Source organism: Leptodactylus fuscus, chromosome 7, assembly GCF_031893055.1.
Source record: "Leptodactylus fuscus isolate aLepFus1 chromosome 7, aLepFus1.hap2, whole genome shotgun sequence".
Taxonomy (NCBI): Eukaryota; Metazoa; Chordata; class Amphibia; order Anura; family Leptodactylidae; genus Leptodactylus; species Leptodactylus fuscus.
Window position 1 is genome coordinate 16,693,458 of NC_134271.1, and position 23,278 is coordinate 16,716,735.

At 42.6% G+C, this 23,278-nt stretch overlaps 1 protein-coding gene across 1 annotated transcript; it reads right to left on the reverse strand.

Moving 5' to 3' along the window:
• Positions 1 to 1,270: 1,270 nt before the first annotated feature.
• Positions 1,271 to 21,627, reverse strand: LOC142212507 (tumor necrosis factor receptor superfamily member 1A-like). The gene is made up of 14 exons (XM_075280466.1): positions 21,463 to 21,627; positions 13,706 to 13,829; positions 12,785 to 12,916; positions 12,080 to 12,191; positions 9,204 to 9,322; positions 8,699 to 8,746; positions 8,572 to 8,619; positions 7,502 to 7,537; positions 7,059 to 7,133; positions 6,930 to 6,952; positions 5,657 to 5,824; positions 4,129 to 4,272; positions 3,885 to 3,924; positions 1,271 to 1,557 (listed from the first exon to the last, which is right to left on the reverse strand). The coding sequence occupies exons 1-14, from the start codon at positions 21,508 to 21,510 to the stop codon at positions 1,271 to 1,273; spliced, it is 1,404 nt and encodes a 467-aa protein (XP_075136567.1). The 5' UTR covers positions 21,511 to 21,627.
• Between the last annotated feature and the right edge of the window lie 1,651 nt (positions 21,628 to 23,278).

Consider the following 23,278-nt stretch of genomic DNA (forward strand, 5'->3'; position numbering starts at 1 on the left):
AGCCATCGTGTTGCCCCGCCTCTGTTGCTTTTGTCAATTTTCAAATAAGCTTGGTGGCGCAGCCATTACTCCAAAGAGGTAAGAGCTCATTTGTATATTGACAAAAACAGCAATATCTTGGCAACAGGGGCAGCGATTCGCAAGGGGAAAACTCAGTCGGATTCAGACGACCCTAACCTACAGGGCTTGTTTAATGTGTATGCTGATGAAAGACTCCCTTTAAGAGCAACCAAAGACCATATGCCTCATAAGAATACACCATTATTGGCATATGGCATAGGTTATACAGTGGGGTCCCAGTTAGATCTCTTATATCTATAGCTCTATGGTGAAGGTTTCCCCTTTAATATTTTTGTGCAGTATGATATCAGTGTCCTATACAATTTTTCCTAGATTCACTAATCCATACAATTCATCGTGAGTGTGATCTATATGTCTATCGTAATATAGATAATATACCTAATCATAATAGCGCCATTAAAAAATTTGTACTTCCAGGGTGCTACTTTTGTCATCAAGTTTGCATCCGTGATGTTTCAGACCACAAAATTAACCAAAAGGGCTATTGCATAATTCAGTGTTGTATCCCTGCCATACAGATATTTATAGCTATTTATAAATAGGTGTTTCCCTTTAAGCTCTGTATTTGTAAAAAACACAACAACTAAGAAAAAACTGTAAAAAAAAGTATTATACAAAAAATATAAGTAAATGGTCACAAGTAAAAAAAAAACAAAAAAAACCCTTTGTCTTTCCCTTTGTCATTATCATGTGTATTGACCCCTTCTGCCGTCCACGCGAGCAGGTAACAATTCACATTAAAGAGGTAAAAATAATAAGTCTTATTATTAGGGTTAGATAAGCAGGGGTGGAGCTTAATACGGCTGCTCATAGGCAGGGCCCAGAAAATCTCTAATCAAGGTATCAGCCCCATAACTTACATAGTACGACATTCATAAAGTTATATGCAGTGAAGCTCAGTGTTATATCGCTCAGGCACCATGAACAAAGACTATCAGATCTGGTGCAGGAACAGGTACTCGCTTCTGATCTTTTTCCTGAAGGCTACATCATAGTCAGTTGCAATCCCGGGCCTTGAAAATGAAGGATCTTAGAAAAGCCCTTTGTTCCAGCCATGATAAAATGGTGGACAGAGTTAAGCAAAGAAGCCATATTTATGTACCAATTTGACCAACCACGTTAAGTTCATCCAAGGAACATCGAAGTTGTCTGGTCAGTCAAACCAGAAACCTAAAAACCTTTTCTATTACTAATTTATAGGAATATTTTTACTTCTTAAGGTATTTACAATATTTTCGCAGCATCCCGCTAGGTCCATATCCATTAGCTCCTTAAGCACGGCTTTCATAGAGGCCTGTGTTCCCTTTTGAATCCTCCATTGGCTAAGTAACGTATAGTTTTGTTCTTTACAGTTATTAGGGTTATCCCGTATTGTATGAGTCTGTGCAGCTCTATGGAGGTGCAGCTTTCGCACAAGCTCCAGGATTCTTTCCGGAGCAACGTTGTCAGTGACAGCGTAGAAAAAAATATCCCACTCTGAAAGAGACAAACACATAAACTGTGGATTAAAAAAAACCCATCTTTTTGGTTTGATATTTTTTAGCTATAGTTATGGCTTAAAGGGGGCCTTTCATCACCTACACCAGATCCTACTATTTACATCCTTCAATAGACCCCACTCCACTGATTCTGGTGCAGTTGGAATTTTTTCTCTAGCCCCCACCGTTCCTGAGAAATCATTTCTGGTAGTCTCAGCATCCAGTATCCTACTCACGCTCCCTACTGTTATATGGGTGGTCCTTGTCTGTCTGCTCCAGCCTAGAACCGCCCACCTCACAGTAGGGAGCCATATTAGCTTATATTATGCTGAAATTAACAGCACTAATTGCTCGAGAACGGTTGGGGCTAGAGAAAAAATTCCAACTGCAATAGGCTCAGTGAACCGGTGCAAAGAGCTGGGGATTGTACAGGAGGTGATAGGTCCTCTTTAAAGCACCCCAAAATCTGTTTAGCTGGTTCATGCTGCGTCCATATGTAAGATGATATAGTTATAATATTATCTCATTTCTCTGAGTTTGGAACTAGTTGTCATAGTCTTGCTCTAGCTAAGCCCAACCAGGAAGGTGTTAGTTGAGAGTGATGCATCATGGGAGCTAACTAAAATAATAAGTAAAGGTATTTATATATAACAGCTCTACAGATTTTCAAGCCCAACTTTTAGCTTCATCCTTCAAGGGTGTGATCGATGTCAAGTAGAGATGAGGGAGTAGTGTTCGATCGAATACTACGGTGTTCGAAATACTCGTACTCGATCGAACACTACTAGCTGTTCGAAGTTTAAGGTTCGATGCAGAACCAGCGTTGATTGGCAGAATGCTATACATTCTGCCAATCAACGCTGGTTCTTCTCTTACCTTACTGCATGCACAGTCGGCTCTGCTCAGGCGTCGGGCCCGGCAGAGCCGACTGCGCATGCGCAGTCGGCTCTGCCTAGGCCCCGATGCCTAGGCAGAGTGAATTCCAGCCAGTAGACACTGCGGGGGCGCTGTGCCGGGAGAAGACTTCAAGGAGAATCCAGCCCGACCGTCACTCGTGGACTTGGTAAGTATAATTTTATCGAATTTTGCGTACCCCTGAAACGAGCATTTCCCCCCATAGACAATAATGGGGTTCGAAATCTGTTCGAACAGTCGAACAGTGTGCGGCTGTTCGAATCGGATTTTGAACCTCGGACATTTTAGTGTTCGCTCATCTCTAATGTCAAGTCATTAAATGATCAATGCTTTCATTTATGTAGCCTAAGGATACTGGCGTTAAAATCCATGAGTAGGATTCTTAAGGGGGATGTTCACTTTGTTGAACCCCATTCCAGATTCTCTATTTTTTCCACTGTGTGTTAGTCACAGTTTGTCCACTAGGGTCAAGAGATCTGGATGCTCTTATGGGACCCTCCTGAGATTTAGCTGAAAGGGACATATGGCCATACTGGTACCCTCCTCCCCTGCATCCCTTGCCCAAACAATTGTTGGCTCCTTCGTGGACTCTGAGTGGAGTCAGGAACAAGATGGGTCTTCCTTCAGTGAGGAGGAACCACAGTCCCTGACCCTCTTAGGGCCTTTAGCTGGCTTGAAGGGTTGGAGAGGTTCGGAGGGCTTTCTCTTTTTAGAGTGGGTTTGCCAAGGACTGCAACCTTGTGCACCTTTTGCGTGGCACTTCCTCACGTTTTTTTTTTTGCACTTTGGTAAGAGAAAGCACGATCTTGGGTTTTGAAATTTTTTTAAAAAAAGTTAGGGATAATGGAGTTTATGTAGGAGAAGACTATAATAAGGATTCACCTCTGAGCTGCTATCACATAGGAACACTCAATGGACACCATAAGTGTTGGATGGGCCCACCAGAGTACCAAAGGATCCTCAGTGGGCCCAGACTCTGACAAAATAATGGTCCAAAAGACACACCATTTGAAGGCTACTATGGTCTATGTCCTAGGGGTTTTTGGAGGGTGGCCCACAGAATTATTTTATCTGGTGGAGCAAAGGAACTGCAATCTGACACTGGATTTCAAGAACAGAAAGCAACTGGACCCCCCGTGATCAATAGAGATGAGCAAGTAGTATTTGATTGAATACCTCCCCTGCATAATTATTGGTGTAAAAAAAGCTCCAGGGAAGGTGAGAGGGGCATCGAATTTTTACTCCGTTTACCGCGTGTCATTCGACCGAGTACACCAATAACTATGCAGGGGAGGTATATGATCGAATACTACTCGCTCATCTCTAGTGATTAATTCATAACCGGAATAGAAAACCCCTTTAAGAAGCTTAAATGAATATAAACACTAGTACGATCCATCCTATACTTACGCTGATCACATGGTTGGGGCAGGTTACATTCTTTACAGATCTGCAAAAAAAAATACAAAAATAATGAATTGTAGATATCTCTTGGGATATGTTCATGTAGATCACAGAGGAAAACTCTGCCGACCTTCTGTGAAAACCACTATGTAAAAAAATAACACAATGCGTTTCTGCCTTTGGTTTTTCCACAGCGCTACGTGGGGCCCTTAACATTAGTACAACACATATCAGATAATATATAACTTACTTTTCCCAGTTGGGAGTTTTCCTCATCCTCCACATCATCCATACATTGACACTCTAACCCATTGCCCTCGTTGGGCTCGCTCTGAGCTATGGGTACAGCAGGCACTGCTTGCTGAGTATTGCCAATTTCAACGTTCCTGTGTTCCTGGAAAGGTGAAAAACATATAGGATATCAGGACGGTCCACTCACATGGTGGATGGACATCTGTTTTCATGAGCATTGGGAGTCCCACTGGTTGGACCACCGCTGATCTGACCGTTATCTGCTATCCAGTACATAGGGGATTACTCTAAATACCTACAAAAGTACTCCGATGACTCTGCAATAGTAGGCCTCATCACTGACGGTGACGATAGGGGGTACAGAGACTTAAACCGGGACTTTGTGGACTGGTGCCAGCGGAACCAGCCAGGATTAATGCTGGGAAGACCAAGGAGATGGTGGTGGACTTTGGTAAATGGAGAAGTGATCCGATCCTGATGGAGACCCAAGGGTCATACATGGAGATACATGAGATAGTCAAGACCTATAAGTACCAATAATAAACTGGACTGGGCTGATCACCTGGAGGCGCTGCAAAGAAAGGGCCACAGCAGGCTCTACCTGCTCAGGAGGCTGAGGGCCTTCGGAGTCCAGAGGACACTTCTTAGGGACTTTTTCAACTCTGTGGTTGCTTCAGCCATCTTTTTCGGTGTGGCCTGCTGAGGGAGCAGTATATCAACCAGGGACAGAAATAGACTTGACAGGCTGATCAGGAGGGCCAGCTCTGTCCTGGGGAGCCCCTTGGACCCAGTACAGGTGGTGGGTGACAGAAGGACATTGTCCGTGGTGACCTCCATGCGGGAGAACAAATCCCACCCCATGTATGAGACCTTGACGGCACTGGGCAGCACTGTCAGTGACCGACTGCTGCACCCCAAGTGTGAGAAGGAGCTATTGGAGGTCCTTCCTCATAACCACAGTTAGGCTACATAATCTACACCAGGCCAAGCAAAGATTCTCCTTGAGCTGGTGGGTAGAGACTAGATGCTATAATGTCACGCTATAATAATCATGTACAGAAAATAGAATTTAAAAAATGACAATTGGAAAATAAAAACATCAGAAAATGTACTAAATTTCATGAATTAAGGCAACATTTTCCCTTTAAGGAGGTAAAAAGAGACTAAGTGGAGAAAGAAGTATTTTTCATAAGATCTATTACATTGCTTCTTATATCTGTCTGTACTATTGATTTGTGCAAAGTTTTCTAGTGGCCATATAAAGTTGGTGGAAGATTTTGTTAAGAAATGGGATTGTAGACAGTGAGCGACAACCCCTTTCACCTCTGCACATTCCCTGATATAAGTGACTGTGCAGCGGAGTTCCTCCAGGTACTTTCCCTGTAGCTGAGGATCATGTGCTAGATTACTGTCAGGAGACCTTTGTCTGCTTTTCCTCACAACCATCGGAACGGATAGGAGGCGGCTTCTGGAACAGACGCATGACACATGTAACAATTAGAAGTATTCCTAAACAGGAAACCTACCGGAGGCATGAGGCGCTGCTGTTCTGGGGGGACTTCCTCCTCTTTTGGATCTTTTCCCTCACTTTGCACAAAGTATAGCGAACTGTGTGCACTGTTATTCAGTGTGTCAGGGATCAGAGAATTCTGATTATGAGGAAAACAGATGGCGGTCACACGACGTCCCCAAGCCTGCAACACCAAAACATCACACAGCCTTCAAAGGGTCTGTTAAAGGGATGTTAATATTTGGAATCGTGTCTAGTATATAACATTCAATAATCTTCAGTTTCACTTTATCCTATATAGTGCTGTGGATTATATGTGACTAGTGACAATCTGTGTACAGCGCTGAAGATTATGTTGGTGCCATATAAGAAAGGTGGCTCTATATGGATGTTATATGGGTACATGATTTATATAGGAAGCTTTTAAGAGGATCTTTCATGTCCTCATAGATGTGCAGTATTAGAGACTGCTAGAAAGCTGACACTGCACTGAAGTCAGCACACGGTCCATTTTGCCGGTATGTGCTCCAGTGCTGGAAATATTAGTGCCGTTAATTTCGGCAACAATATCTCCCCACTGTCAGAAGGAACGCCCACTGCAACGGTACAAGTCTATGGAAGAGTACAGTCATGGGAGCGTTCCTCACAGCCCAGTAATGATGCTGAACTGTAAGGCCCACCCTTCTGACAGTGGGGAGATATGCCGAAATTAACTGCACCGAAATCTCCTGTCCCGGGGCTCATACCAGGAAACCAACTGAATTCAGAGCACTGTGATGAAAAGCCCTCTTTAATGATGATTTATAAAGGAGGCCGTATGTGTGCAGGGAATGATGGTTTATATAGGAGGCTTTATATGTGTGCAGGGGATGATGATTTATATAAGAGGCTTTATATGTGTGCAGGGGATGATGATTTATACAGGAGGCTTCAAATGTGCATAGGGAATAATGAGTGAGATTTAATATTTGTGCAGGGATGATGATTTAGATAGGAAACTTTATATATGTTTAGGGGATTATGAGATGTATAGAAGGTTCAATATGTGTGCAGGGGATGATGAGTTTTATAGAAGGTTTAATTTGTGTGCAGGGGGTGATGATTTATATAAGAGGCTTTATATCTGTGTAGGGGATGATGATTTATACAGGAGGCTTCAAATGTGCATAGGGAATAAAGAGTGAGGTTTACTATGTGTGCAGGGGATGATGATTTATATAGGAGGCTTTATAGGTACGCAGGTAATGGTGCACTATATTGTGATTAGTAATAATATATCTGCTTCTCACCTCATTCTTATCTTTAGTTTTTCCTAAAAGAAACAAATACAGCTTGGTATTAGGCCTTTACTATCGATCTGAAATAATTCAGTACATAAAGAACATGTATACAGTTTTCCTATGAACACTATTACTTACTTTTGTAAAGAAAGATTCCAAAGATTATCGCTAGTAAGAGGAGACTAAACACTACGGGAAGTGTTATATACAAATCTGTGAAATAGGAAAAAGATGAAAAATAGTAAAAACAAAGAAGTGCATGTTCCATAGAAAATACCTGCTCACATTTTCTGTCCCAGCAGAACCTACACACTAAAGTGCCCATAGGGTTCAACTAGTCAGTAAGGGGACAGTAGAGTATTTTCTTTCAATTCCATCTGACCATTATATATGACAGTATATCGCAAAAAATGGTATAGAATAGCAGACTAGACGCCGCTGCTCCATCCCACCATGTCCTGTAATAATGTGACGCCCACATGACCACTGTCTCATTGACTGACATTGGCAGGTTCTGCTTCTCTAAGGCTAAAATTGAAGTCACCCTCCACCCCAGTCATTAGTCAATTTGTTCCACTTACACGATCCCGCTGGGTCATCCGGTGGTTTGGTTGGCTCTGAAAATAAAAAATGTACATTGAAGAGTGAGCCAAACAAAAATCCTTACATCAACAAGCTGTCAGTTCTATGTATGGCCCCTGGTGACGGGTCCTTAGTTGGTTTCCTGCATTTGCCCGCTTCCTCCTTTCCCCTGGCCCTATCTCATCCCTACTGTCAGGAATGATTGGAAGATCACCATACACATTAGATAGTTGGCCAATCGCACCAAAATCTGCAGGACATTCAATGGACATCAATCTAATATGCATGGTCAACTCTAGTTCTAGTTTTACCCAAACAAGACACTTCTGTCCAAAAACAGAGAATGCAGCTTTATGTGTAAATAGAGAAGAAATATTCTGCTCCTCCAAACCAATGTACATTATATCCTTCTTATTTATTTGTAACAGTGAGCAAACAATGACAGGGATAAAGGAAGAAGCAACCAACAGCACTTTGAATGCAGCTCTTGATGTCTACAGAGAAAATAACAGGGACTCACTTAAAGTGTACCTCCGCTTATAGCACAACTTTCCATAAGTGAATAGCAAACGTGAATATAAGAAACATTGTAACATATTTTATTAAAGAAATTTGTTTCTGTCTCCACTTTCCAGGCTGCTTTCCTCCTCCTTATCTCCACAACTGTTTATCCATAATGTCTTTAGCCTCATACAGAAGTCTATGGAGACAGTGGGGGGCCGGCAGATTTACTGCCTCATTATGTGTGGTGGTAGAGTCTAACAGCTCTATTAGAAGAGCTCCCCCATTCACTGTATAGCAGTCTTTTCCAGCAGGCTCCTCCCCTCTCTATAGACTTCTATGTGAAAAAGTAACTCAGCCTGATAAGTGGAGAAGGAATCAGATTTCTCTAATAAGATCTGTTACAAAGTTTCTTTTATTCAGACGTGATATCCATTTATGAGAGGCAGCTTTTATAAATGGAGGCACACGTTACACTCCTATTTACACCAATTCGTTCTGCCGGGCCATAATCTTTACATCTTCCAAATCTTTTTCTGCCTAGGAATCCACTTCTCTCTTCACTTACCTGTTCTGGGTTCAGGTACATAATTTGTAAAATCTTCAGACTTCGGCGCTAAAAACAATGAAAAATTATTATAAATAGTGAAAGTTAAAAGCAAGAACTTACACAGGAATCTTCTGTGTTCTCTTACCTGCTTTGTCTCCAGTTATGTTCTTGGAAGAATCTACGGGCACCGGGACTGAAGAACACAAAAAATTATTACATGTAGTGAATGTTAAGACTAGACCTTACATAGAAAATGGGGGTAGGTATACCAATATAAGGTTTACGCTGGGGGGTACCAACATGATACAACTTGGGTTACTAATGTGGGATATTGGGGTATACAGGTAGTATGAGGACACACTGGGGCAATTGGTGCAGTGTTTATTATGCTATCTAGTTGGTAGTGCAGATGTATCCCCATCTTTGACAAAGTAATGCCCAGCTCCCTAACTCACCAGCTTAGAGGGTACATTGGTACCAATCGTAGATTCAGCCAAGGGCTCATTGACATCCCTTCCTTGGAAATGCTCATTGCATATATCGCCCTCCTATCGCACAACCCAGGGTGTCACTGTCATGGATACCCAAGCTTTGGGATGGAGAAATATCAGTACAAGTTGCCCCTGAATTACATAAAATGTAGACAGTACCAGTCTGTCCGTCCTTCACGTTGGCTTTGGTTGAGGTAGAAATTGGTGTATTGATGTTTTCACAAACTGTATCAGTAGTTGAGGTACAAGGCTTCTTAATTCGTTGACCGTCACCGCACCTTAGGAGAGATACATGGTCTAGTTACGTCTCAGGTCTGGCAGATGGGTCTACATTATATACAGTCCTATGAAAAAGTTTGGGCACCCCTATTAATCTTAATCATTTTTAGTTCTAAATATTTTGGTGTTTGCAGCAGCCATTTCAGTTTGATATATCTAATAACTGATGGACACAGTAATATTTCAGGGTTGAAATGAGGTTTATTGTACTAACAGAAAATGTGCAATATGCATTAAACCAAAATATGACCGGTGCAAAAGTATGGGCACCTCAACAGAAAAGTGACATTAATGTTTAGTAGATCCTCCTTTTGCAAAGATAACAGCCTCTAGTCACTTACTGTAGCTTTTAATCAGTTCCTGGATCCTGGATGAAGGTATTTTGGACCATTCCTCTTTACAAAACAATTCAAGTTCAGTTAAGTTAGATGGTCGCCGAGCATGGACAGCCCGCTTCCAATCATCCCACAGATGTTCAATGATATTCAGGTCTGGGGACTGGGATGGCCATTCCAGAACATTGTAATTGTTCCTCTGCATGAATGCCTGAGGATTTGGAGCGGTGTTTTGGATCATTGTCTTGCTGAAATATCCATCCCCGGCGTAACTTCAACTTCGTCACTGATTCTTGAATGTTATTCTCAAGAATCTGCTGATACTGAGTGGAATCCATGTGACCCTCAACTTTAACAAGATTCCCGGTGCCGGCATTGACCACACAGCCCCAAAGCATGATGGAACCTCCACCAAATTTTACAGTGGGTAGCATGTGTTTTTCTTGGAATGCTGTTTTTTTTGGACACCATGCATAACGCCTTTTTGTATGACCAAACAACTCAATTTTTGTTTCATCAGTCCACAGGACCTTCTTCCAAAATGAAGCTGGCTTGTCCAAATGTGCTTTTTCATACCTCAGGCGACTCTGTTTGTGGCGTACGTGCAGAAACGGCTTCTTTCTCATCACTCTCCCATACAGCTTCCCTTTGTGCAAAGTGCGCTGTATTGTTGACCGATGCACAGTGACACCATCTGCAGCAAGATGATGCTGCAGCTCTTTGGAGGTGTCTGTGGATTGTCCTTGACTGTTCTCACCATTCTTCTTCTCTGCCTTTCTGATATTTTTCTTGGCCTGCCACTTCTGGGCTTAACAAGAACTGTCCCTGTGGTCTTCCATTTCCTTACTATGTTCCTCACAATGGAAACTGACAGGTTAAATCTCTGAGACAACTTTTTGTATCCTTCCCCTGAACAACTATGTTGAACAATCTTTGTTTTCAGATCATTTGAGAGTGGGCTGTCCATGCTCGGCGACCATCTAACTTAACTGAACTTGAATTGTTATGTAAAGAGGAATGGTCCAAAATACCTTCATCCAGGATCCAGGAACTGATTAAAAGCTACAGGAAGCGACTAGAGGCTGTTATCTTTGCAAAAGGAGGATCTACTAAATATTAATGTCACTTTTCTGTTGAGGTGTCCATACACTGGTCATATTTTGGTTTAATGCATATTGCACATTTTCTGTTCGTACAATAAACCTCATTTCAATCCTGAAATATTACTGTGTCCATCAGTTATTAGATATATCAAACTGAAATGGCTGTTGCAAACACCAAAATATTTAGAACTAAAAATGATTAAGATTAATAGGGGTGCCCAAACTTTTTCATAGGACTGTATATATCTGTAACCCAAATAATAAGATGTGGCAACACAAATATTAAGTACTAGGTCAAATTTGAGGCCCCCTTTAGTCAAGCAAGGGAGGATGCAACTGTATCCATGATTCAACATAGGCCCTTCTTCATACTCCAGCAGGGCCATTGGTTATACCGGGGCATCGGCACATGGAATAATCATATAAGACAACTCCATTTCCATCTGGACCTCTTTTTTTATGTGGGAGGTTTTGGTGCCCACAGGTTTTTATCACCGGGTTGAAGGTCACCTTACAGGTGCGAGTTAAATTAAAGGGTTAACCAATTAGGGCAACCTCCTTCTTATAGACCCTGTAAGAGAGGAAGGGTTCTTTTCTAGAGATGAGCGAACACTATTCGAAACAGCTCTTTCGAATAGCACGCTCCCATAGAAATGAATGGAAGTGGCCTGCACGCCGACTTTGCCGGTGGCCGGCCGCTTAACCCCCCATGTTCTGGCTACGTCCATTCATTTCTATGGGAGCGTGCTAATCGAAACGGCTGTTTCGAATAGTGTTCGCTCATCTCTATAATCTTTTCAGTGGAAAGGCTCTTTGGCCCGGTCCACATCAGCGTTCGGGTTTTCATTCGGGGAGTCCGCTTGGGGCCCCCCCAAACGCAAACCTATATACATTAAAAAGTGGTTACCTAAGGAAACCTGCGGACCCCATAGACTGTAATGGGGTCCGTGTGGTTTCCGCACGAATCATGTCGAGAGAAATTCGCTGCTTGTAGGACTTTTCTCTCTGCATGTTTCATGAGGAAACCAAGTAGAAACCACACGGACCCCATTATAGTCTATAGGGTCCGCGGTTTTTCCAGGTAACTGCTTTTTAATATGTATAGGTTTCCGTTCGGGGGGGGGGGGGGGCAATCGGACTTCCTGAAAGGAATCCTGAATGCAGATATGGCAGAACAGGGCCTTTGATGTAGAAAGATCTTCATATTTCTATCGGCGGAACATTGGTGGAACGTTGCTGCATTCACTGACGTGTTACAATGTATCATATCAGGGTGATCTATTTTTGGGCTTTTTCCAATTTGCATCGTATACTATACCTTGAACAGCGATTACACATTTCACAGGGTTCGTCAGGGCTACAATAATAACCGGGTTTGCATTCACATACTGCATTGGATTTTGGGGTACACGCCTGCACCAATACTTTATCTGCAACACAGAAAGGATAGAACCAGTGAGCCATATGTACTAATAAACAATGGAAAAAATGTACTCCTGGTGACATTCCTGCCAGTTTTTGCTAAGGATAAAAATTTTAAATATGATTTTTATTGAATAGAAGAAAACTTTTACAATATAATAGAAAAACAGTTACAAACATAAGAAGAATCGGCATGGGTCCAATCAGTAAAACAGGAGTTACAAGTTGGAACTTCGGGCTGCAACCCAAATACATGGGTGACACAAACATGACCAAATAAACAAAGACCAAAGAACCAGATATACAAACACTACAAAGACACCAAGGATAAAAATGAATACTGGGAAGTATAGTATTTATTATCGGCATTGGAAGTAGCTAACCTCTTTCCCACATGGACCCCCCCTTTTAGTGGGTGCAATGTGGAGCCCCTAAAATGTACAGCTCATTGAGTCAGTTCAGAAACATATGAATACTTGGAGCTGCCCCCCCACACACACACACATATTAATGTACTGTGGTCGAGTCCAAGTATCTGGACCGCCTGTGATCCGTGTAAAATGCTCCACTTGTTATGTTGTTAGCACTACATGTACATTACCATCTGTACAGATGAGGCAAGGCTCGCACTGCTCCAGTCCATTGGGGCCAGCAGTGAAATATTCTCCTGGAGCGCAGTCCTTACACATTCCACGGGCATGGTTCTCAGTGCAAGGTGCAAAGACGTAGGTGCCTGGTACAAGAAATAATATACAATGGAAAAAATGTTACTCCTGCAAAGACAGCTACAGTAAGATTCCCTTAAGGGGAACCGGAACCCAACATATCACCCCAGCCCTGCAGATAGATAGGTTAGTGTCACCAGAACCAGCATATCACCCCAGTCCTGCAGATAGATAGGTTACTGTCACCAGACCCAGCATATCACCCCAGTCCTGCAGATAGATAGGTTACTGTCACCAGAACCAGCATATCACCCCAGTCCTGCAGATAGATAGGTTACTGTCACCAGAACCAGCATATCACCCCAGCCCTGCAGATAGATAGGTTACTGTCACCAGACCCAGCATATCACCCCAGTCCTGCAGATAGATAGGTTAGTGTCACCAGACCCAGCATATCACCCCAGCCCTGCAGATAGATAAGTTATACTGTCACCAGATCCAGCATATCACCCCAGTCCTGCAGATAGATAGGTTAGTGTCACCAGAACCAGCATATCACCCCAGCCCTGCAGATAGATAGGTTATACTGTCACCAGATCCAGCATATCATCATTATTAGTTAGCCATTAAAAAGGTATCAACTACTGAAGACTATCAAGTTTTTGGTTTTTTTATAAGAATGGTACAGCACAGAGTTCTAAGAAAAGATACTCCATATTCTTAGAAAATGCAAATATTTCCTGAAAGAGACCTACAGGAGTCCTGATAGATCCACTATAATTCTCTGTGCACTCCCAATTTTTGCAAAATTTTCCAATTATATCATATTTTCTGGGACACTTCTATAACAATGTTACCTGCCGGACAGGTTATGCAGCATTTTCCTTTGTGCCAGTATTCATCTTCGTAGCATTCCTTATCCCGTGACGTCCTATTATGGGCTTGAGCATTGTGGAGCTTTGCTGGAAGCGCAGATAAAACCTGTTCGAAAAGCAGAACATACAAATCTGTAGCTACAAACCTGATATTATGTCACCACTGTATATCCTGTGACCACTCTCCATCAATCCTGGTGTTGTAGCCTACCTTGTGGTGGCCACTTTACAAAGGACCTTTCACCACTGATCTCAGCATAGTTGTGATTTTTTTTTTCTCTAGCCCCCACCATTCCTGGGCAATCAGTTCTGTTAGCTGCAGCACCCAATATGCTAAGTGGGCTCTCTGTTGTTAGGCTGGTGGTCCTTGGCTGCCTGCTCCAGGATCTTTGGCTAAAAAGATACTTTTGGCAATTTTAGACACTTTAGCCCATATCCATAAAAAGTAGCCATTGCAGTCACTTTAGTAATTTGCACTAGAGATTTTGATGTTCATCCCATGCACTAGATCAATGGGACTTCCTTATGTGCACAACTTCCTTCTAAAACCTCCAATACATCAACTTCATAGACTCAAGATGTTTTTTTTTAATCTAGGGGATTTTTCTCACCTATGCACTGAAGGAAAGTGGTGGAAATCTGTGTCAACTCACAGTCAGTACGGGCGGGATTCCCCAAAGTAAAAGTGATCGGGTGAAGATAATATAATTGAATACAAATGATGAACCTCTGAAGTTTCATTTAGTTTTGGGCCTAAAAAATTGTTTTTGGGTCAAGTAAGTTTAGACCTTAGACCCCAATCTAATCTTTAGACCCCAGAGTATAATGGGTGCAGGCACAGGGATGGTGTCTGCCGCTCCCTCTGGGTCCTCTTTTGGCCTCTTCCAGCCTTCTGGGTGACATCACATGCTGCGGGGTCACCTATAAGGCCTGTCATTGGCCACATGGGGCACACCAACATCATGTTCCTATGCAAGTTTTGGCCTCAGCTGTGTCCCTGGGGCACCTGGTGTCACCTGGAAGAGGACCCAGAGACAGCACTGGACATCACGGAAATGTCCAGAAGAGGTGAAGATAAGTGAGCACAACTGTCATTTTTTCACACCTCCACTGGGTCACCACCTAATATATGGGATCTGAAGAAAATTTGGGTTGAATCTGATTCTATCCAAATCAGTTTGATCATTAGGGGCTAATAAATATTTTCTATATCGATGGCCATAAATGGATCATGTTCTTTTACCACGTCGGTTCCAATGGGACAAATGTAGCATAATGTGATCCAAAAATGGTCTACATTTACACAAATATTCCATCATTCTATTAATATTTCCATCTGTACAACCGGATTAAAAAAATATAAAAATTTGAAAGTTTGTAGTGAAACACTTTGCAATGTCTGCACCAATTTAGTCCTTAATTTGCACCTTTGTATCCGTCATTGGTCGGTCTACATGTATCTGGCAGGATGTGATTTGCCCGAGATTTTGGCCAGAAAACAAACACGTACAAGAGCAGAGGGTGTTGTTCCTGGCAGCCAATCAGATCGCCTCTTTCACCAAGTATTTTCGCCATGACTCATGGATTTGATGACGCAGGACATTTAATTATAAAGGAATCTATTGTGTTCTATGAGGGATCTTGTGTGTTATCAGTTCTAAATGTCACACCGGACCGGCCTCAAGACAGAGCACAGATTTTCTATTCTGTTTCCTTGTACTAAGAGTTGTAATGTATCCTAAGGAAGGAGGGGGAGGGAACGACACTGACAAGTCCTCTAAGCACCGCAGCGAAAACCGTGGCGTTGTTTACACTACCTGCAAAGGGCATGGGAATCCTGCTAATCCCGTCCACACATTGCAGAAAAATATCCGCAGTGAAAATGCTGCAATTTCAAAAACCGCTGCGTTTTTCTAAATCGCAGCGTGTCTGTTATACCTATAGTGGCGTTTTCCGTATACGTATAAAAAAGAACGTTTTTTTCCCGCAGCCTTTTGGACTGTGGCTCGCTACAGGGGGCCTTAATTTTAGGCCCCCATGGGACGATCCGCAGCTCTAAAGCGCTGTGGGAATAATTGCGGCAGGAACGCATCACGGTTTTCCTCCGCGGACTTTCTGTTACCATTATATCTACGGGAAAGCCGCCCGCATTTCTGTAGATATAATTGACATGCTGCGATTTCCAAAAGCGCGCCGGTTTTGGAAATTGCAGCGTGTCCGTGCTACGGTTTTAACTGCAGAGTTATGAATCCCATCCACTTTGCCTGTACTGTATAACACCACAATTTTCCCCACCTCGTTTCCGGCCCATGGAGCCCTGGCTTTTAAAGTGATTTTCCGGAAATCTGTTTCCTCTTCTCAAGCCCCTGAGGTCACGTGGCCATACTACAGCTCAGTTTCATTCAACTAATGCAATAACAGGTAAAGCCACAATGCAGCGTGTGGCGCTGTGCTTGGTAAGTAGTAAAGAGACCGCAGTAATTAATATCATAGTCCTGAAGAAAAAAAACTAAAACTACTGGAGTGATAAAGACATCGCCTAACCTGTGGATCATCACACCCTGCTGGTGGCATCATTCTGGCTACTCAGGGTCATGCTGATGTCAGTGTGGGGTCCAAGGGTATATGGCCAGAGGTCTGGGGCCCACCTGGAGATGGGGAATAATTGCTGAGTTTCTCTCCATCAACGCTATCCCTGTCTTGTAACACAGCCACGCTTACCTTGTATCTGACAATGGTGGCGTATCATCAGTCAGCTAAAATAATCATCAGTGAAATTGTGTATTTTCATCAAATACAGCCTAATGTGTATGAGCACCTTAAAGGAGTGGTCCAGAATTTAAAAAAAAAATATCTGGAACCAGAAACAGCGCCCCTCATGATCATGGGCTGTACTTGGAATTACAAGCAAACTCCTAATTCACTTTAATGAGGCTAACCTGCAACAGACAAGGCTCATGGACAACTGTGGTAGTGATTTAGTGAAAAAATAAAGTAGTATCTTTTTGTAATTTTGCACAACCCCTTTAAGTCTTGGCTCAGTCCGCACAATTTACCAACCCTCAGCAACGTAGCAAGAATAGGATTTTAACATACAGGGTTTGTAAACTTAACCTGAACTTCCCCCCTCCCCCTCCACCACCACCACCAGAACTTGTATTCTAGACATGAATTGTCATAGTGGGTGTGGGGACGACCGCATGACTAGGTGAAGTGGTTGTGTAGTGACGTATCATTACAATGTTACTGTAACCTCAAGAAGGGCGGTGCAGCAGAGCCGGCGGTGCGGGCACTATACTCAGTTACATCACTTGCAAAACACAGTAGTGGAAAAATACTGCCCTTACAGAATTGTCTGCCCTACAGACCTAGATCCCTGATGGAAGAAAACACTCAGGGGAAGTTCAGATGGGTTTTTTGGACCAGAACCTGAAGCGGAGGCCACCTCAGGTTCCGGTCCAAAATGGGTACTGCAAGGCTACAGTACTAACCACTGAGCCAAGGTGCTGTGACACCTCCATACATACATACAGTACAAACAATGACATACCAGCAACTGGAATTTTACTCAAAACCAGTCATTCTGGTTCTTGCTACTGGCCCAATGCCAAAAATTCATTTGGTTGCCATCAAGGTATTACTGAGACACATGGGGAGGGGCATTAGTATAGCATGGTTACGTAATAACTTTCCTACTGTTTTATTGGAATCTAATTTTAGCAACTTGTATTGATACAATATAACAAACTGAAAAGTGGAGACAATTGTATCCAGTCTAAGCAATGCTCTGTGAGCCAAACATACAATCGTATCCAGTCTATACAGTACCCTGTGAGCTAAATGTACAATCATATTCAGTCTAAGCAATGCTCTGTGAGCCAAACATACAACTGTATCCAGCCTAGAAAATGCTCTGTGAGCCATGCTTACAACTGTACCCAACCTAGATAATGTTCTGTAAGCCAAACATACAACTGTATCCAACCTAGACAATGCTCTGTGAGCCAAACATACAACTGTATCCAACCTAGACAATGCTCTGTGAGCCAAACATACAAATGTACCCAGCCTAGAAAATGCTCTGTGAGCCAAACATACAACTGTATCCAACCTAGACAATGCTCTGTGAGCCAAACATACAAATGTACCCAGCCTAGAAAATGCTCTGTGAGCCAAACATACAACTGTATCCAACCTAGACAATGCTCTGTGAACCAAACATACAAATGTACCCAGCCTAGATAATGCTCTGTGAGTGAAACATATAACTGTACCCAACCTAGACAATGCTTTGTGAGCCAAACATACAACTGCATCCAACCTAGACAATGCCCTGTGAGCGAAGCATACAAGTGTATCAAGTCTAATCAATACTCTGTGACATAAACAGCCTAAACTCCAAATGGATACATTGTAAGAAACTTGCAGAAAGATTTGTGCTGGTGACTTAGCTCACAGAGCATTGTCTAGACTGGATACAATTGTCTCCACCTCCCAGCTGAGCGCAGGACTAGCTGTATACAGGGTTATTACTGCTGAATGTGAACAAGTGAATTCATTCACTTATAAACACAGCAATGCAAGATCATCTCTAAAGAGTTAATCTAGGACTGGTGCTGCGGGTGATGGGGCAGCGCTGTGGGAGGGAGAGAGGAGCTATGATCTCAGGATATACTGCCAAGTTTCAGAGTGCCAGAAAAGCAGAGGATTTCTAGGCTTTGTTCACACTTGTGTCATGGCTTCTGGTTATTACATGGCCACAAAAGCTGTGAATGAATTTTAAGGGGGTCTATGGGGTATCCAGTATTCTTTCTATCTTCCAATCTACATATGGAAAATAGAATGCCACTCATGTTCAGTGTCAGACATATGCCCAACATACAGTGTCAGATACATGCTGCCATATACAGTGTCAGATACATGCTGCCATATACAGTGTCAGATACATGCTGCCATATACAGTGTCATGAACATGCCTTCATATGTAGTGTCAGCCACATGCCCTCATGTACAGAGTCAGCCACATGTCCCAACCAACATACAATGTCAGATAGATGTTACCGTATACAGTGTCATAAACATGCCCCAACATACAGTGTCAGATACATGCTGCCATATACAGTGCCATAAACATGCCCTCATATATAGTGTCAGCCACATGCCCTCATGTACAGAGTCAGCCACATGCCCCAACCAACGTACAATGTCAGATGTTACCGTATACAGTGTCATAAACATGTCCCAACCAACATACAATGTCAGATAGATGTTACCATATACAGTGTCATAAACATGCCCTCATATACAGTGTCAGCCATTGCATTGCATTTTACCAGAAGAGGAGGATTATTTGCATAGCATGTAGCTTTCATCATGTGATATAGGAGGAAGGCCATACTGTCTGTCGTTGTAACCAGGTAAACACACCGGTAGTTGAAATATTAACCTACTAGAACTGGAGGACTTTGATTTAAGTGTGGCCGATTGCTTTTCCCTAAACCAGACCCTTGTACTGTACGGTCTGCCTTGGAAAAAAAAAAACCCTCAGACAATTTCATTGCAAGAAAAATAATAGTTATGGATCTTGGAAAACAACAATACAAATTTTTATTATCACAAAAAGGATTTAGTTTTTGAAAAAGAAGCAAAACAAGCAGCCAGCTAAATCAATGTATCAGGTTATGTAAGCAACACGGGGAATGCCACAAAAAATATTGCATAAAAAGACAATGGCAGAATTGATGTTTTTTCTATTTCTTTCCCCAAAAAGTTTTTAACAGTTAATCTATTCCAAAATGGGGCACAGGTTCACATCTTCGACGCAAAAAACGGCAAAAATCGTCAGAGAGAAAATTCTTGCATAGAAGACTGTTATCTCTGTTGGTATCAGTATAAAAACCACTGAAACCCGGCGGACTCCATTATAATCTATAGGGTACGCAGGTAGCCACTGTATTAGGAGAGGGGCTCTCTGTCGTTCAGGTTCCCTAGCGGAGAGCCCAGCGCAAGTGTAAACCTTGACGGAAACATATAAAAGTTATGGCTTCTGGTATCTGATAACATTATACGTGTCATGAAATCTGAACAACTACCCAAAATATACAAAGGACACTTATGTATTCTATGTCAACTAGTGGTATGTCAGTGAGGTAGGAGGCACGCCAAGCCTCATCCCCCAGTATCATCCATTGTTCTCCAACCACAATAACCACAGCTTCATAGTCACTTTAACTAGTTGCAGTTTCGGCCATGCTGTCACGTCGTCGTGTGTTTATTTTGACAGCTGAGACTATGAGAGGACGGGGGTCTGGATTTCCCTTTCCCCTGAACCAAAAGATTGCATCAGTCATACAAGACAATGGACGAGATCAGAACCCGTGCAAAGGAGAAAGTGGCAGAACTGCAACCAATCAGAATCCGGCTCTCATACCATAGCCATCTCCTGCTAATACAAGCAGTGACTTGATTGGTTCATACAGATAGCTCCTCCTCTTTTGCCTCCGTCCCAAAAATTTACATAGAAGCATAAAGCAAAGTAATAAACTAAAGCAAAGCATCAAACATAATATATAAGAATATCATATCAAGTCATTAAATGGTCTCAAAAATTGGCGTATACGTGAAATCATCATGAAACTCCTCCCGTAAAGTTATATGGCGGCACTCCAACGAGATTTTCTATGACGCCATCGTTTAACCCCTGAGATACTGACTAAATGGTCACTTTGCTGAGCAAATCCACAGAGAAGGAATATTTTATAGACATCACATGACAAATATAAAGATTGTAAAACAAAGCGTACGATAGTCATAACATTGGTAAACCGGCAGTCGCTGCACGTCAGCGGTCACATATCTACCCCCGTTCAGATCAGTATTGAGATATATAAGCATGAACACAAGAGCCGGCAACTAGTTAAAGGGGTTGTACTGGACTAGAAAACATGGCCGTCTCCTTCTAGAACCATCGCACGTGGGTTGTGGTGAATGGTTCTGTGTTGCGGCACCGCATACCACCAGCGGACAGGTGTGGCGCTGCTTTTCTAAACCCGCACAACCGTGATGCCATGTAGTTTGCAATAACCTAACGTCCCTATGGCCCCCGCCCCCCTTCCCTTGTGAAAATTATTCAACCAAATCAGGCTATAAAGGGTTAATCTTAAATATATGCTAGAATTCATGTCTACCTTTAGGGGTAATGTCCTCTTATCCTGTAGGAGATAACAGGTGACCTGCCAGTGACAGCGCCGTACCCACAAACTCGCCAACCTATCGCGATGGTGCGCGCTTATCGTCGCACGTAAATGCAATCCGGCGAATTATCTCCCGCCTTTGCTAAATTCCCACTTTTTGTTATCGTAGCGACAAGGTAAGGCGCCATCTTTATGGGTCGGCTGACAATATTGCATAGGAGCGGATGAGTCATATACACTATTGTACTTAATACTAATCCAACTTCTGCGCCACATCTAGAGGCGTAACGTGAACATAATATCACTGCTCAGCCCCAAGGCAAAATCTGTGCCGGGCCCCCCAACCACAAGATATCATGTATAGTACTGCTCTCTTCATATTGGGAAGTGACACCTTATGAGCCCCCCGAGGCTCCTCTGCCCAGGTGTGACAGCGTCCTCTGCACCTCACAGGTTACACCCCTGTCCATTTCTAAATGTTTGCCCCAATGTAATTTGCATTGAGCCAATTGCAGGGTATAACAATGGGTTAAACATGTCACTCACCGACAACATCATCAGTATCAGCAGCAGTGGAGGCAAAGTACGTAACATTGCAGAAAGTTGTAAAGTTCCAAAACTTCATTAAAGGAGACGAACAAAAGGATTAAAAAGTGATCCAGTGATGGCCGCCAGGACGCTGCTAGTCCAGATCTATGAGAGTGGTGGAGATGCTACTAGTGCAGGTCAGCATGTGCGAATACTAAGTGTTAATACAGGAGGTTTGGTATCCCATGATGGGAGGGGCATAGGTCACAAGACTGTATGTATACACGCCCTGCACAGATCCCTGACATGTAATACACGGTGCAGGGTGATATGTGCAGCCCAACTACTAGTGCTTGGTTAGAAGGAAAGGAAATGGCGCAGTGAATGGAAAAGCTCAGGGATCCAGATAACACAAGCGGGAAAATTCCCAGACTTTGTATAAAGGTCATGTGTTATGTCCACTGAAAATGTAAAAACTGGAGAGTAACTTCTCTTATTCCTAGTGCCCTCCTTATAGTGTCCAGGAACATGAGATATGGAGAGGAGTTTCTGGGAGATCTCAGACTGATAGCTGTTTTATCTGGCATGGGGAGACATGGTAGTCGCCAAAGAGGTTCTTCCCGAGTAAGAAAGTACCAACTCTGCGGGGTTACAGAGACAAAAAGAATTTTTGTTGCCTATTTTAGTCTCCAGAATTCAGTAGTAAGTCCCAAATTACTTTATAAGAGAGTGTGCCGCAGATGCCTCAAATAGTGTCTGCACACATATACTACCATAGAGCGCGTACCAGAGATGTCTCATACAGTGCCTGCCCTTCCATTGCAAAATGCATGCCCAAATGCCCCCACAAAGGGCTTGTTAGTGATGTGCCATACAGTATCTGCTGCAGATGTCCCCCTAGGATTGTCAGATGTCCAACCCAGCATAACCCTCTACAGATACCCTATACAGTGCCTGATAAAGGTATCCTAGAATAGTTGCCGAAGATATCTCATACAGTTCTTGCCACACATACTTTAAACAGTGTCCCAAAAGCCCCATCAGGGCCATCTACGATGCTTAAAGGGAGTGTGTCACCAGAATACAGCATATCAAACCTGCAGATAGATAGGTTATGGCCACCTGGATCAAATGGTGTTTTCCCCTTATGAATCGCTGCCTCAGATATCGCTGTTTTTGGCAATATGAAAATGAGGTCTTTATAGAAATGAGAAAAAAAAAAACAAGAGGTTGCACCGAGCTGATCTGTTTGGTTAGATCGGAAAATAGATGTTTAAGACCAGGTTTTTCAGGAGCTGCAGTTTAAACTAATTCCCCATAGGGAACAGTACACTGAAAGGAGAACAACCTATATGATCATCCAATTAAAGGAAGATCAATAAAAACTGCGCTAACCTGAGATAGCATAAAAATATTTTTATTCCAACACACAGTGTGTATTTTTTATGTGTGTCGGAATAAAAATATTTTTATGCTATCTCAGGTTAGCGCAGTTTTTATTGATCTTCCTTTAAATGGATGATCATATAGGTTGTTCTCCTTTATAGAAATGAGGTCATCGCAATTTCGCCAAAGAGGTAAATGGCAATACCCACATTGCTCCAAAGAGATAATTTGCATATAACAAAAACATTAAAAAAAACACGAAAACTTGGTGATCTTCAGTAGTTGATACCTTTTTAATGGCTAACTCATAATGATGACAAATGGCTAACGTTTCGAAGCGCAAAGGCTCCTTTGTCAAAGCAAATTTAAAAACATTTTTGAAGGATGCATATATATATATATACACAGAGCAGGCACAAAGGGTGTTAGATTTCAGGAGGGGAGGGGG

Coding starts and splice junctions, on each gene's coding strand:
- LOC142212507 (XM_075280466.1), bottom strand. CDS start 21,510: ATGTTACGTACTTTGCCTCCACTGCTGCTGATACTGATGATGTTGTCG. Junction 8,620..8,698: donor CATAACTGGAGACAAAGCAG/GTAAGAGAACAC, acceptor CATTGTTTTTAG/CGCCGAAGTCTGAAGATTTT. Junction 6,953..7,058: donor TGGAATCTTTCTTTACAAAA/GTAAGTAATAGT, acceptor TGTTTCTTTTAG/GAAAAACTAAAGATAAGAAT.